The sequence below is a fragment of the Coregonus clupeaformis genome, chromosome 20, assembly GCF_020615455.1.
Source record: "Coregonus clupeaformis isolate EN_2021a chromosome 20, ASM2061545v1, whole genome shotgun sequence".
Taxonomy (NCBI): Eukaryota; Metazoa; Chordata; class Actinopteri; order Salmoniformes; family Salmonidae; genus Coregonus; species Coregonus clupeaformis.
Genome location: NC_059211.1, coordinates 8242426 through 8259717, shown reverse-complemented (window position 1 = coordinate 8259717; position 17292 = coordinate 8242426). Strand labels below are relative to the sequence as shown.

General features: G+C 42.9%; 1 protein-coding gene across 9 annotated transcripts in view; it reads right to left on the bottom strand.

Annotated features, from left to right (window-relative positions):
• Positions 1–17292, bottom strand: part of LOC121533770 (arf-GAP with coiled-coil, ANK repeat and PH domain-containing protein 2) — a 120425-nt gene that overhangs the window by 30168 nt on the left and 72965 nt on the right. For all 9 annotated transcript variants that reach the window (XM_041839995.2, XM_041840004.2, XM_041839994.2 and 6 more), the window contains exon 9: positions 8670–8744. In XM_041839995.2, the coding sequence (XP_041695929.1) occupies positions 8670–8744 (75 nt within the window). The remainder of the gene's footprint in view (positions 1–8669; positions 8745–17292) is intronic.

Sequence of the window (17292 nt, the reverse complement as noted above, 5' to 3'; positions counted from 1 at the left end):
AAAAATATTTGTCAGAACAGCTATAACTGACATAATAGACTCAAAAAAATATAACTAAACTAAAATTATTTTTCATTTCAGTTGACTAAAACAAGAGTTTTTGGAGAGATTGAGAGCTTTTCAGTGATAAGCATTATTATTAGTGGCACAGATGCGCAGCGCAGTTCTGTTCAGCAGTGGGAAGGACGCGCCACCCAGCACACACATCCTACATCCGCTGGTGAGCTGCGGGGGAGCAAGCAATGAATGTGGGCAGACAGGCTCAGCTCCAGCTCTGCCTCTGATTATAAACATCACACAGGCGACTTTCTTGGTTCCCTGTAGATAACCAAATCAGCACCAGCCTTCTAGTTAGCTACCCTTTGCCTGGTTAAGAAACACAAGCTGCTTTAACAAATTAAAAGCAATAGCAGCATTGAGTTTAATAGTAAAACAACAGTCTAGCTATGTTCTTCTCTCCCTTGAGTATAGAAAAGTAGGCTGTCTTAGAATTTGTAGTCTCGCTCAACCCTCCCACTTTCCCCACTGCATTTTATAGCCAACATAGCTAAGTCTCCCTCTAACTCAGAGAAAACGGCTTGATTCTAGCCCTTACCTTTCAAAAGACATGACCCATAATACCGGCGCTACTTTTTTTATTTCTATCGTGCATTGGCGGGCCGCATTTTATACTGAACAAAAATATAAACCCAACATGCAACAATTTCAAAGATTTTACTGAGTTACAGTTCATAAGAGGAAATCAGTCAATTGAAATAAATAAATTAGGTCCTAATCTATGGATTTCACATGACTGGGAATACAGACATGCATCTGTTGGTCACAGATACCTTAGAAAAAAAGGTAGGGCGTGGATCAGAAAACCAGGCAGTATCTGGTGTGACCACCATTTGCACATGCAGCATGACACATCTCCTTCGCATAGAGTTGATCAGGCAGTTGATTGTAGCCTGTGGAATGTTGTCCCACTTCTATGGCTGTGCAAAGTTTCTGGATATTGGCGGGAACTGGAACACACTGTCATACACGTCGATCCAGAGCATCCCAAACAAGCTCAAAGGGTGACATGTCTTGTGAGTATGCAGGCCATGGAAGAACTGGGACATTTTCAGCTTCCAGCAATTGTGTACAGATCCTTGCGACATGGTGCTGTGCATTATCATGCTGAAACATGAGGTGATGGGGGCGGATGAATGGTATGACAATGGGCCTGAGGATCTTGTCACGGTATCTCTGTGCATTCAAATTGCCATCAATAAATTGCAATTGTGTTCGTTGTCCGTAGCTTATGCCTGCCCATACCATAACCCCACCGCCACCATGGGGCACTCTGTTCACAACCTTGACATCAGCAAACCGCTCGCCCACACGACGCCATACACGTGGTCTGCGGTTGTGAAGCCGGTTGGACGTACTGCCAAATTCTTTAAAACGATGTTGGAGGCAATTTATGGTAGAGAAATTAACATTAAATTATCTGGCAACAGCTCTGGTGGACATTCCTGCAGTAATCATGCAAGTTGCACGATCCATCAAAACTTGAGACATCTGTGGCATTGTGTTGTGTAACAAAACTCCACATTTTAGAGTGGCCTTTTAATGTCCCCAGCAGTAGGTGCACCTGTGTAATGATCATGCTGTTTAATCAGCTTCTTGATATGCCACACATGTCAGGTGGATGGATTATCTTGGCAAATGAGAAATGCTCACTAACAGGGATGTAAAAAATTTGTGCACAACATTTGAGAGAATTAAGCTTTTTGTGCGTATGGAACATTTCTGGGATCTTTTATTTCAGCTCATGAAACATGGAACCAACACTTTTGCGTTTATATTTTTGTTCATAAAGCATGTCACGGGCCATTCTAAAACTAGGCTACTTGTGGACCGGACCGCAAAAAAATTGTTACGGCTTCACCTTGTTCAGTCATGTTACCTCATCAGCTAGTTATAGCTAACAACCTGGGGCGCATTCAGCAGGACGCAACATTTTGGTACGTTCAGATAGAAATATGCTATGTAGAACAAACACGCCTCTCTGACATGTTGAATAAGGAATAACGTTGGTTCTATTCATACATTTTTATCTGCAACATTCGAGAACGTCTTGCAACTGAACGCCCTGGGAGCCTATATGCCAACATTTGGTATCAGAGGACTTGATTCGGACTCGACTACATCACTGGGCCATTAGCTCATTAGCTCCCGTTCAAAGTAATTAGCCCCCGTTCTACTTTTGGACAACAATGTGGCTTCAGCGTCTGTGGAACGTTGATAATGGCGCGACCGAGTGACGGCGGTGTAACGTCTACCTCTCTGTCTCTCTCTAATATCTATGTAGGCTTAGGAATTCATGGCCAGATAATTATATATATATATATATATATATATATATATATATATATATATATATATATATATATAAATAATTATGTTTTTCATATTTCTTCTGTTGGGAAGAGAATAGGACGTAATGCAGAAAAATTATTAAGACTAGACTAAATCTAAAAAAGAGTTAAAAAATTAACACTGCCCGGGAGGAAGAGCAGCTCCGTATTGTCGAGGTTGAGCTTGAGGTGGTGTGCCGACATCCAAGCTGAGATGTTTACCAGGGTGTAAAGAGAAAAAAAGGAGAGGGCCTAGAACCGAGCCCTGGGGGACACCAGTAGTGAGAGCACGTGGTGCAGACAAAGATCCTCTCCACGCCACCCAGTAGGAGCGACCTGCCAGGTAGGATGCAATCCAGGAGTGTGCAGAACCTGAGACGCCCAACCCTAAGAGGGTGGAGAGGAAGATCTGATGGTTCACAGTGTCGAAGGGAGAGGTTAGATTTAGGCCCAGAGGAGAGCGAGTCAGCTTTGGCAGAGAGGAGAGCCACTTTGACACAGAGGAGAGCGAGCTCAGTTGAGTGAGTCCCCTGGAAGTCTGACTGGTTAGGGTCAAGAAGATAATTCTGAGAGAGATAATGAGAGAGTTGGTCAGAAACAGCAGGCTCAAGTGTTTTGGAAAGAAAAGAAAGAAGGGATACCGGTCTGTAGTTTTTGACATCAGGGATGAGTTGAGGGAAGTGAAGAATGGGCAAAGGTCTCCAGAAATTGTCTGGAGAAGGGAGGAGGGGATGGGGTCAAGTGGGCAGGTTGTCAAGCGGCCAGACATCACCAGTCGCAAGATATCATCTGGAGAGAGAGGGGAGAAAGAGGTCAAGGTGTAGGGTAGTTCTGTGTGAGTGGGATCTGTGGGCTCAGTAGGCTGAGTGAATGAGGAACGATGACGTTAACCTTTTTTCAAAGTGGTTGACAAAGTTGTCCGCAGAGAGGGAGGAGGGAGAGGGTGGAGGATTAAGGAGGGAGGAGAAAGTGGAAAAGAGTTTCCCAGGGTTGGAGGCAGAAGCTTGAAATTTTGAGCGATAGAAAGTGGCTTTAGCAGCGGATACAAAGGAAGAGAAGGTACAGAGGAGGGAGTGGAAGGTTAATAGGTTCTCCGGAAGTTTTGTTTTCCTCCATTTCCGCAGCCCTGTTCTGTAAGCATGCAGGGAGTCACTCAGCCACGGAGCGGGAGGGGAAGGTTGAGCCGGCCGGGAGGAAAGGGGACAGTTGAAGTCAAAGGATGCGGAAAGGGAGGAGAGTATTGTCGAAGAGGCAGAGTCAGGAGACAGGAGGGAGAATGATTAAACCAAAGGGAGAGAGGATAGGATAGAAGAGGAGACAGTAGTGGGAGAGAGAGAACGAAGATTGTGGCGGCGGATGACCATCCGGGTAGGGGCCGAGTGGGAAGGGTTAGAGGAGAGATGGAGAAAAAAGGAAACAAAGTAGTGTTCCGAGACATGGAGGGGGGTTGCAGTGAGATTGGTAGGCAAACAGCCTCTCGTGAAGATGAGGTTAAATGTATTGCCTGCCTTGTGAGTGGGAGGGGACTGGGAAAGGGTGAGGTCAAAAGGACAGGGTTCATACACATTTTGACAGATGGAATTTCATGACTTTTGCATGACTTCTCCATTACTTTTAACCCCCGCCTAAGTAGAATACCTGTTAGTCAACGGTATAAAACACATGTGGTCAATCCTCAGTCTGGAGAGCTACTGGGTGTGCAGGCTTTTGATCAAGCTCTGCTCAAACACATCAGAGCCAGTTTATCAAGGTCCGGTTGAGCAGCTACTTTCTAAAATGTGGTTTGTTAGAGGGTCCGGTTGAGCAGCTACTTTCTAAAATGTGGTTTGTTAGAGGGGCACTGGAATAAAAGCCTGCACACCCATTAGCTCTCCTGGAGGATGGTTGACCATCCACATTTCAACCAAATATGTTTTATGCCTTTTGAAATAATTCACTAACTTAATATAACAAAGATCTATGGTAGGCTAAAAATCTTTTTATTCAGCTGAAGCAAACCCACAGATTTTCTTCAGGAAATGTACCTTTTAGTTTGGTCATATTTCTCTTAGAAGTGTTTATTTTGCATGCTGACTAGCATCTATTGAGTTGCAATGTCCCATACATTGGATGCCCAAATCAACTGGAAGTATCTATAAAACAATTTTTGAAGCCAAATTATCCAAAAGAAAGGCTACATCTAATATGTTTTCATAAAATTACTGTTCGCGATTCACAAATTATTTTGATTCACATTTTATTAATTGCGATTGAATCGAATCCCAACTAATACAATGGTGAAGGGAATAGTTTGTTTCGTCAAAAAGAATCGTATAAATTAATCAACTTTGTATGCATCGTTTAATACAATTTGTATGGCCTTACTCGCGAGTCTCGGTGGAAAGTTTTTTGGGACATGACGAAAACATTTAACTACAGGGTACAAGATATGTTTTGAATTGGCTACCTAGTTATTAGTCTGTTCTCTATCATATTCTATAGGCTATATATAGGCCTACCTGCTGCAATGGCCGACTGTCTCGCTCTCCTTGAGCAACGGCCCACTCGTCTTGCACACATACAGTGAGGGAAAAAAGTATTTGATCCCCTGCTGATTTTGTACGTTTGCCCACTGACAAAGAAATGATCAGTCTATAATTTTAATGGTAGGTTTATTTGAACAGTGAGAGACAGAATAACAACAACAAAATCCAGAAAAACACATGTCAAAAATTTTATAAATTGATTTGCATTTTAATGAGGGAAATAAGTATTTGACCCCTCTGCAAAACATGACTTAGTACTTGGTGGCAAAACCCTTGTTGGCAATCACAGAGGTCAGACGTTTCTTGTAGTTGGCCACCAGGTTTGCACACATCTCAGGAGGGATTTTGTCCCACTCCTCTTTGCAGATCTTCTCCAAGTCATTAAGGTTTCGAGGCTGACGTTTGGCAACTCGAACCTTCAGCTCCCTCCACAGATTTTCTATGGGATTAAGGTCTGGAGACTGGCTAGGCCACTCCAGGACCTTAATGTGCTTCTTCTTGAGCCACTCCTTTGTTGCCTTGGCCGTGTGTTTTGGGTCATTGTCATGCTGGAATACCCATCCACGACCCATTTTCAATGCCCTGGCTGAGGGAAGGAGGTTCTCACCCAAGATCTGACGGTACATGGCCCCGTCCATCGTCCCTTTGATGCAGTGAAGTTGTCCTGTCCCCTTAGCAGAAAAACACCCCCAAAGCATAATGTTTCCACCTCCATGTTTGACGGTGGGGATGGTGTTCTTGGGGTCATAGGCAGCATTCCTCCTCCTCCAAACACGGCGAGTTGAGTTGATGCCAAAGAGCTCCATTTTGTTCTCATCTGACCACAACACTTTCACCCAGTTCTCCTCTGAATCATTCAGATGTTCATTGGCAAACTTCAGACGGGCATGTGTATGTGCTTTCTTGAGCAGGGGGACCTTGCGGCCGCTGCAGGATTTCAGTCCTTCACGGCGTAGTGTGTTACCAATTGTTTTCTTGGTGACTATGGTCCCAGCTGCCTTGAGATCATTGACAAGATCCTCCCGTGTAGTTCTGGGCTGATTCCTCACCGTTCTCATGATCATTGCAACTCCACGAGGTGAGATCTTGCATGGAGCCCCAGGCAGAGGGAGATTGACATTTATTTTGTGTTTCTTCCATTTGCGAATAATCGCAGCAACTGTTGTCACCTTCTCACCAAGCTGCTTGGCGATGGTCTTGTAGCCCATTCTAGCCTTGTGTAGGTCTAAAATCTTGTCCCTGACATCCTTGGAGAGCTCTTTGGTCTTGGCCATGGTGGAGAGTTTGAAATCTGATTGATTGATTGCTTCTGTGGACAGGTGTCTTTTACACAGGTAACAAGCTGAGATTAGGAGCACTCCCTTTATGAGTGTGCTCTAATCTCAGCTCGTTACCTGTATAAAAGACACCTGGGAGACAGAAATCTTTCTGATTGAGAGGGGGTCAAATACTTATTTCCCTCATTAAAATGCAAATCAATTTATAACATTTTTTACATGCGTTTTTCTGGATGTTTTTGTTGTTATTCTGTCTCTAACTGTTCCAATAAACCTACCATTAAAATTATAGACTGATCATTTCTTTGTCAGTGGGCAAACGTACAAAATCAGCAGGGGATCAAATACTTTTTTCCCTCACTGTACATGCAGGTGATACGCGCAAACACAGACGCGCTAAAGTGTCATTCCGATTCTGGCTGATATTTTTATTTTTATTTGATTGATAAAATATTTAAAAACTGTGCCTAAATAAATTACATGAACAGAAATTATTAAATTAATTTCCATGACTTTTCCAAAACTTTTCTGATTTTATAATTTTCCAAGGTGTTTTCCAGCCGTGGAAAACACAATAAAAAAATTCCATGACCGTACGAACTCTGAAAGGAGTGGAAAGAAAGAGGTGGAAAGAAATTAATTGAAGTCAGGTGTCGGGAGTTTAAAGTCGCCCAGTATGAGTGGTGAGCCATCGGCGGAAATTAGCTTATCAAGGTGTCAAGCTCATTGAAGAACTCGCCAAGGACATCTGGTGGCGATAGATGAAAACAATGTTACGCTTGAGTGGACAAGTAACAGTGACTACATGGAATTCAAATGAGGAGATACTGGTGAGAGAGAGGGAAAAGAGAAAATCTCCAATTAGGAGAAGTTAGCAGCCCTGTGCCACAACCGCGACGACCAGATGCTCTTGGATTATGAGAGAACACAGTCAGATGACGAGAGAGCAGCTGGAGTAGCAGTGTTCTCTGGGGTAATCCAGGTCTCCATCAGGGCCAAAAAGTGTAGGGACTGAAGGGCAGCCTTATTGACCACAAATCGGCAGTTCCAAACGCTGCCGGAGACTAGGAATTCCACATGGGTTGTGCGCACAAGATACACTAAATTAGAACAGTTGCAGCCGCGGGGTCGGATGCATCTATAAAACCTACAAGGAGACTAGCGAACATGGATAGATGGTGAAACGTGTCCCTGTTGTTTGGTAAGCTAGCCCCGGAGTTTACATTTACATTTTAGTCATTTAGCAGACGCTCTTATCCAGAGCGACTTACAGTGAGTGCATACATTTTATTTTTTTATTTTTTTATACTGGAATCGAACCCACAACCCTGGCATTACAAATGCCATGCTCTACCAACTGAGCTACATCCCTGCCGGCCATTCCCTCCCCTACCCTGGACGACGCTGGGCCAATTGTGCGCCGCCCCATGGGTCTCCCGGTCGCGGCCGGCTACGACAGAGCCTGGATACGAACCAGGATCTCTAGTGGCACAGCTAGCACTGCAGTGCCTTAGACCACTGCGCCACTCGGGAGGACAGTTTCCGACCCACTTGAATAAAGCATGATGTGTGACTGTGTGTTGGTGACTTATTAGGGTGCCATTTAGGACATAGCCTGTAAGACCCATTACCCACACCTGCCCAATGACTCCTCTACTCATCTAGTGTTCCACAACACGCCGGTAAGTTGCAGTTCAGTGTTTTATAGCGCTAAATAAACCATCAATAGTCACCATTAATGAAACAATGTATTACCATTCATACTGTATGCATAGAAATAGAATGATACATAGAATGATAGTGTGTGTATTAGAGTGAGTAGGTAGGTACAGAAGTGAATGGCTAAGGGGGGTGACAAAATAAATGATAGATAGTCATTAATAATTACTTTGTTCATTACAATACATGCTGTACGCATAGTAGAATGACAGATCCTCCATTTCTATGACTGCATGCATTAGAGTGAAGAAGGGCAGAAGTGGATGAGTAACTGGGGGTATATTGGTGAGGCTTTTTGAAAATCCCAGCAGAGTTTCTGGGCTGATCCTTTAATAGAATGGGTTAGAGTGCAATAAGAAAGGCATTATGGCTGAGGGAAAAGGATGAAGGATCCACTCCAGTCAAATCACTGCTTTAGACCAGAGCTCCCCAAGGCTAGGGACAGGGAGGGTGTGTGTGTGTGCTAGAGGTTAGCTAGAGAAGGGTTTCCCAAACTCTGTCCCCCCCCCAAAGGACATCGAGCCAACTTGGGAAGCATTGGAGTCAACATGGGTCAGCATCCCTTGTGGAACGCTTTCGAAACCTTTTTGAGTCCTTGCCCCTACAAATTGAGGCTGTTCTGAGGGCAAAAGTGGGGGGCAACTCAATATTAGGAAGGTGTTCTTAATGTTTTGTACACTCAGTGTATAGCGCAAGTGTGCCAAAAAAGGTGAGTCGTGTTTCTGTCTGTGTGTGTGTGTGTGTGTGTGTGTGTGTGTTACCTTCTGTTGAATGGTGGAGTGTTTCTGCTCCATATCCCTCTTCTCTTTGGCTGCATCAACCACCAGCTGGTCCAGCTGAAAACAAACAGAGCACAGGTTAGGATTGTTTGAAATCATCAACTGTATGTGTGTGTGTGCCATATTTTTAAGCAGGTTGCATGGTTTTGCTCACCTAAAGCCTACAAACACCTTGTACCCCTACTGGGTAAATCTCAATAGTCTAAAGAATATGACCGTTCCTTATTGGACAAGTTCAGGTAGTCCCTCCCTATTTCAATCAGATTTCGTACGTTTGGTGCCTAATGAACACGATCCAGGTCTGTTCCCCACAATCCCCAGTAGGCCTCTGCAATATTGCTTTCATGCATCTAGTGTTTTCAGAACAGTGCTAAATTAAGGACTGCAGATGAGTAGAGGAAGCCACTTCAGATTACCAAGTATTTTGCATATGAACTCTATTTGTAAGGGAAACTGAAAGTTAATTAACAACTACAGACACCAAAACCCTTACAAACTAGCCTTGAACCCTTTACTGTAGCTAGAGAGGATAGTCTGTGTGCTCTTTTTCAAACTTGGACCATAAAGGTGTCCCCTCCTCCATGAAATAAATGGACGCCGCTATCGAAGCTTGGTTCTCTCCCCTTCCTGGTTAGCAGTACATCCCGAACAGGGAGCACAGAGGTCACTTTATGGGGTAAACAACTTCAGATTGAGGAACTTGTAGACTGTTTGAATAGGTCGTTGGATGACACCAGAGCTTGTTTCCTACATCAGTGTAATGCTAGTCTCCGCTTCTGAGGGTTTTCGGCCACAAACAGCCTTAATCAGCATCTATGATAACTCATCTCAAGCAAACACTATCCGGTAACAAAGATAATTGGGAGAGAAAGGAACCAGGATGCAGCGAATGTGTGTCTAATGGAACTCCTGTATCATCACAACCTACTGAAACTAAGGGAACTATGGGACAGTACACTTTATTTTACAGTTCTGTTTCAGTCTTGGTATTAACTAAGAAACAACCTATTACTTAGGTTTAGAGTTTCAATGAACCCCAAAGAAACAAAAAGTAGGTAGTCAATTTGTAATAACCATTTTTCATGTAATGTTTAAGTAAATACCAGGTCTGTAAATTAAAACATAAACAACATCACTGATATAACTTATTAAACAACATGCTTATAAATGAATTAATACACTGAGGAGGAGGAGGAGGAGGAGGATTAGCTAACACTCCACAGAATCTACACCCAGTACTAACGTTATCAAACCGTAAATAAAAATACATACATTAATGTCATCGGAGGCAATCTGGTGGGCTTTATTGAAACAAAGAGCACAATTACAGCACAGATTCGCCACAAGTGCAGCATAGCATAGGCCTAATTTCATAATTCATACAAGACAAGCCTACACTCTGGAATAAATTATTCTAAGGAGCCTAAATCAGGATCCAACTCCACTCACACTAAACCCAGGCGGCAGGTAGCCTAGCAGTTAAGAGCGTTGGGCCAGTAACCGAAAGGTCACTGGTTCGAATATGCTGTTCTGCCCTTGACCAAGGCAGTTAACCCCCAAACACAACTGCTCCCTGGGCGTCGATGACGTACACATCGATTAAGGCAGCCCCCCGTACCTCTCTGATTCAGAGGGTTGGGTTAAATGCGGAACACACATTCCGGATGAATACATTCAGTTGTGCAACTGACTAGGTATCCCCCTTTCCCTTTTTCTTTCCCTGCACCCACTACTAAAGCCCATTACTAGGTGCCTCTGGAGCTGAAATGAGATACACATTTGGGGACAGCTTTTGTTTTGTTTTAGCAGGAAGTGGGGTGGTCGTCGGAATGGCAGCCAGCTGATAAGATCGGATTGGAAATGTTTTCCCCATTTTCCATAACAACCAGCCCATTAAAATCCACTAGAAGTTGTTGTCTAACAGTACCAGTGACTGTACATGTGACTATATCCCTAAAAATAGAATTACAGTCCCTTCTGGTCATTCTATTTCTATGTGTAGGCTATATCACTGTAGCTGGTCCATTCAGAAGTAGGCCTTGTGATTCTGACTCACCCAAACGACTCACTATGGTGGTGGTTGTGCATCTTTGTTCCCTTTCACACTAATTGTTATCATGTAGAAAAGCAGTCACTAGTTATACAGATTGTATTTTGGTTGTGACATTTGACTGATGAATAGTCATGGTACATTGATTCATTCATTTCTGGGTGGATAAAAATACATTTCGTTATTCCGCCTAGGCTAAAAGCATCTTGGAAAGACAATCACTTCAATTTTTCAGTTCCTGATATGAAAAGTTCAGTTACCGAAATCCCTAATTTGTTTAGGAAAAACATTCCCTATTCCCTCAACCCTTGTTCTCTTTACATTAAACATGTAAGTATTGCATGTATGTGACCAATAGGGCCTGACCTATAGCCTAACATAATCACATCAATAAATTGGTTATAACAAACTCTGAACACAGTAATGTCGACAGCAAAATGTATGCGGAGGACGTGAAAAAGAAACTCGAAATGGGGGAATGTTTACTGGTTGCTCAGGATGGAAAAGGGAAGTTAGATCTGTGGAAGTCATTTGACTTAGTTGTGGAAACTACTGGAGATCAAGAAAAAGGAAGGTATAAGAGCAAGTGTTGTGTGAGTATTGTGTGTGCAAAACAGTTGCTGTTAGATTACAATATTATAATTTTTTCTGACCATTTGGAACAGTGTAAACACTAAATAAATAAGTGTACCAGAGAATCTGTTCTAACGAAAAAATATATATATACAGCTCTGGAAAAAATTAAGAGACCACTGCAGATTTTTCTTAAATCAGCATCTCTACATGTATGATAGCCATTCCATTCCAGTGTCTGTTGAATTCCAACACAGGCACACCTCATTTTACTGAATTAGGTAATGATTAGGTGATCACCTGAACCAAATGTTATTTAACGAGGAAAGTATAAAAACCACTGCTGTGGTCATCACTATCCTCTTGCAATAGGACCAGCTGGATGGCAAAAACAGTGCTAATAGTACCTCAAAAGTAATATTAATCAAAAAATAACAATTGACCATGCCAAAAGAGTTGAAAAGGAAAGTTTTGAGTGAGGAAAAGAAAGGTTCAATTCTGGCTTTACTGGCAGAGGGATACAGTGAGCATAAGGTTGCTTCCATCCCTAAAATTTAAAAGACGGCGGTTTATAAGAACAAGGTCAAGCAGCAGACATTGGGGACAACAAAGCTACAGACCGGCAGAGGGCGAAAACGACTCTACTGACCGGGATGACCACCAACTCATTCGAATGTCACTCAACAACCGTAGGATGACATCAAGTGACCTACAAAAGAATGCCAAACGGCAGCTGGGGTGAAGTGCACGGCGAGGACGGTTCGAAACAGGCTCCTAGGGGCAGGGCTGAAGTCGTGCAAAGCTAGAAAAAAGCCCTTCATCAATGAGAAGCAAAGAAGAGCCAGGCTGAGGTTTGCAAAAGACCACAAGGATTGGACTGTAGAGGACTGGAGTAAGGTCATCTTCTCTGATGAGTCCAATTCTCAGCTTTGCCCAACACCTGGTTGTCTAATGGTTAGACGAAGACCTGGAGAGGCCTACAAGCCACAGTGTCTCGCACCCACTGTGAAATTTGGTGGAGGATCGGTGATGATCTGGGGGTGCTTCAGCAAGGCTGGAATTGGGCAGATTTGTCTTTGTAAAGGACGCATGAATCAAGCCACGTACAAGGTTGTCCTGGAAGAAAACGTGCTTCCTTTTGCTCTGACATTGTTCCCCAACTCTGAGGATTGGTTTTTCCAGCAGGACAATGTGCCATGCCACACAGCCAGGTCAAACAAGGTGTGGATGGAGGACCACCAGATCAAGACCCTGTCATGGCCAGCCCAATTTCCAGACCTGAACCCCATTGAAAACTTCTGGAATGTGATCAAGAGGAAGATGGATGGTCACAAGCCATCAAACAAAGCCGAGCTGCTTTAATTTTTGCGCCAGGAGTGTCATAATGTCACCCAACATCAATGTGAAAGACTGGTGGAGAGCATGCCAAGACGCATGAAAGCTGTGATTGAAAATCAAGGTTATTCCACCAAATATTGATTTCTGAACTAAGTTAAAACATTAGTATTGTGTTGTTTAAAAATGAACATTAACTTATTTTCTTTGCATTATTCGAGGTCTGACAACACTGCATCTTTTTTGTTATTTTGACCAGTTATCATTTTCTGCAAATAAATGCTCTAAATTACAATATTCTTATTTGGAATTTGGGAGAAATGTTGTCAGTAGTTTATAGAATAAAACAGAAATGTTAATTTCACCCAAACACATACCGATAAATAGTAAAACCAGAGAAACTTATATTTTTGCAGTGGTCTCTTAATTTTTTCCAGAGCTGTATATATAAAGCCTTTATTTACATTTTAGTTATTTAGCAGACGCTCTTATCCAGAGCGACTTACAGTAGTGACTGCATACATTTTCGTACTTTTTTCGTACTGGTCCCCCGTGGGAATCGAACCCACAACCCTGGCATTGCAAGCGCCATGCTCTACCACCTACCAACTTACTGCAGACTAAAAACAGTTGCATGCATTCGTGAATAGCGGTATATTTATTGTTTAGGCCAATTATTCAAAGCTCCCTTTGATATTTAAAACTAAAATGCTTGATTGCATTTCAAAGCATTAATGTCTCGTATGCTGTGTGATGCCATGAACGAATGAATGACTGATTGATTGATACAGTAGCCTATCTATTGAAATATAGGCCTAAGTAAATTACGGTACAAAAACTCTCTCTTAGGCCTACAGCTCGATGGTGGTTATACAAGGCTACTAATGATAACGACATTACTTATTATTATAATGATGATAATAATAATTGTAATAATAACCATAAGAAGGAGATCAAGAAAAAGGAGGTTATAGGAGCGAGAGCTGTGTGTATATTATGTGTGACAAACAGGTGCTGTTAGATTTCAACATTATTATTCTGCTTGTTTGGAACAGTGTAAAAAACACTAAATAAATTATACGTAATACCAGTCTGTTCTAAATAAAAAACAATTGTGAAGCCTTTACAACAGCATAGCAAAGATGAAAAACTGCCAAATCTGTGAAATTGCTTTATCCAACATTTTGCCATTGCATTAGGCTTGGTGCTCACGGAATCAGTAAGCTATTAAACAAACAATCAAACAGGCAACAGAAGCTAAATCTGTCTTATTTCTGTAGATAGACAGTGCATTCGGAAACTATTCAGACCCCTTCCCTTTTTCCACATTTTGTTACGTTACAGCCTTATTCTAAAATGGATTAAATAAATAAAAATTCCTCATCAATCTACACACAATACCCCATAATGACAAAGGGAAAACAGGTTTTTACATAAGCATTCAGACCCTTTGCTATGAGACTTGAAATTGAGCTCCGGTGTACCCTGTTTCCATTGATCATCCTTGAGATGTTTCTACAACTTGTTTGGAGTCCACCTGTGGTATATTCAATTAATTGGACATGATTTGGAAAGGCACACACCTGTCTATATAAGGCCCCACAGTTGACAGTGCACGTCAGAGCAAAAACCAAGCGATGAGGTCGAAGGAACTGTCCGTAGAGGTCCGAGACAGGATTTTGTTGAGGCACAGATCTGGGGAAGGGTACCAAAATATTTCTGCAAACACAGTGGCCTCCATCAGCCTTAAATGAGAGCTGGCCGCCCGGCCAAACTGAGCAATCGAGGGAGAAGGGCCTTGGTCAGGGAGGTGACCAAGAACCCGATGGTCACTCCAGAGTTCCTCTGTGGAAATGGGAGATCCTTCCAGAAGGACAACCATCTCTGCAGCACTCCACCAATCAGGCCTTTATGGTAGAGTGGCCAGACGGAAGCCACTCCTCAGTAAAAGGCACATGACAGCCCACTTGGAGTTTGCCAAAAGGCACGTAAAGGACTCTCAGACCATGAGAAACAAGATTCTCTGGTCTGATGAGACCAAGATTGATCTCTTTGGCCTGAATGCCAAGCGTCACGTCTGGAGGAAACCTGGCACCATCCCTACGGTGAAGCATGGTGGTGGCAGCACCATGCTGTGGGGATGTTTATCAGCGGCAGGGACTGGGAGACTAGAGAAAGATGAATGTCGCAAAGTACAGAGAGATCCTTGATGTAAACCTGCTCCAGAGCGCTCAGGACCTCAGACTGGGGCGAAGGTTCACCTTCCAACAGGACAACAACCCTAAGCACACAGCCAAGACAACGCAGGAGTGGCTTCGGGACAAGTCTCTGAATGTCCTTGAGTGGTTCAGCCTTAGCCCGGACTTGAACCAGATCGAACATCTCTGGATGCCCAACCAACCTGATAGAGCTTGAGAGGATCTGCAGAGAAGAATGGGAGAACTCCCCAAATACAGTGGGGGGAAAAAGTATTTAGTCAGCCACCAATTGTGCAAGTTCTCCCACTTAAAAAGATGAGAGAGGCCTGTAATTTTCATCATAGGTACACGTCAACTATGACAGACAAATTGAGTATTTTTTTCTTCCAGAAAATCACATTGTAGGATTTTTAATGAATTTATTTGCAAATTATGGTGGAAAATAAGTATTTGGTCACCTACAAACAAGCAAGATTTCTGGCTCTCACAGACCTGTAACTTCTTCTTTAAGAGGCTCCTCTGTCCTCCACTCGTTACCTGTATTAATGGCACCTGTTTGAACTTGTTATCAGTATAAAAGACACCTGTCCACAACCTCAAACAGTCACACTCCAAACTCCACTATGGCCAAGACCAAAGAGCTGTCAAAGGACACCAGAAACAAAATTGTAGACCTGCACCAGGCTGGGAAGACTGAATCTGCAATAGGTAAGCAGCTTGGTTTGAAGAAATCAACTGTGGGAGCAATTATTAGGAAATGGAAGACATACAAGACCACTGATAATCTCCCTCGATCTGGGGCTCCACGCAAGATCTCACCCCGTGGGGTCAAAATGATCACAAGAACAGTGAGCAAAAATCCCAGAACCACACAGGGGGACCTAGTGAATGACCTGCAGAGAGCTGGGACCAAAATAACAAAGCCTACCATCAGTAACACACTACGCCGCCAGGGACTCAAATCCCGCAGTGCCAGACGTGTCCCCCTGCTTAAGCCAGTACATGTCCAGGCCCGTCTGAAGTTTGCTAGAGTGCATTTGGATGATCCAGAAGAGGATTGGGAGAATGTCATATGGTCAGATGAAACCAAAATATAACTTTTTGGTAAAAACTCAACTCGTCGTGTTTGGAGGACAAAGAATGCTGAGTTGCATCCAAAGAACACCATACCTACTGTGAAGCATGGGGGTGGAAACATCATGCTTTGGGGCTGTTTTTCTGCAAAGGGACCAGGACGACTGATCCGTGTAAAGGAAAGAATGAATGGGGCCATGTATCGTGAGATTTTGAGTGAAAACCTCCTTCCATCAGCAAGGGCATTGAAGATGAAACGTGGCTGGGTCTTTCAGCATGACATTGATCCCAAACACACCGCCCGGGCAACAAAGGAGTGGCTTCGTAAGAAGCATTTCAAGGTCCTGGAGTGGCCTAGCCAGTCTCCAGATCTCAACCCCATAGAAAATCTTTGGAGGGAGTTGAAAGTCCGTGTTGCCCAGCGACAGCCCCAAAACATCACTGCTCTAGAGGAGATCTGCATGGAGGAATGGGCCAAAATACCAGCAACAGTGTGTGAAAAACTTGTGAAGACTTACAGAAAACGCTTGACCTGTGTCATTGCCAACAAAGGGTATATAACAAAGTATTGAGAAACTTTTGTTATTGACCAAATACTTATTTTCCACCATCATTTGCAAATAAATTCATTAAAAATCCTACAATGTGATTTTCTGGATATTTTTTTCTCATTTTGTCTGTCATAGTTGACGTGTACCTATGATGAAGATTACAGGCCTCTCTCATCTTTTTAAGTGGGAGAACTTGCACAATTGGTGGCTGACTAAATACTTTTTTCCCCCACTGTACAGGTGTGTCAAGCTTGTAGCGTGATTCCCAAGAAGACTCGAGGCTGCAACCGCAAACAAAGTACTGAGTAAAGTGTCTGAATACTTATGTAAATGTGATACTATATATATTTTTTTTTTACATTTGCAAAAAATTCTAATAACCAGTTTTTGCTTTGTCATTATGGGGTATTGTGTGTAGATTGAAAAAATTTAATCAATTTTAGAATAAGGCTGTAACGTAACAAAATGTGGAAAAAGTCAAGTGGTCTGAATACTTTCCGAATGCACTGTATATGGATGATTTATAAAGCCAGGCACATTTAACAGTTAGGCTATTGATTATAGACCTAATTAAGTTGGGGTTTGCTCTCGCCTCAATTTTCTTAGACAGCCTTATTCGCACGGGACTAGTATTACTAGAGAACGTTGGTTATTGTTTTCTTGCTCAAACCGTGACCAACACCTGTCAAACTCATCTCAAAACACAGGAATGTCGATTTGCACGGGACTAGTATTATCAGAAGACCTTGGAGTTCGCCAAAAAACAGTAGGTTACTCTGGCTGGAATTGTTACTCTCCTGCCATGTACAAATTACTGCCATGGA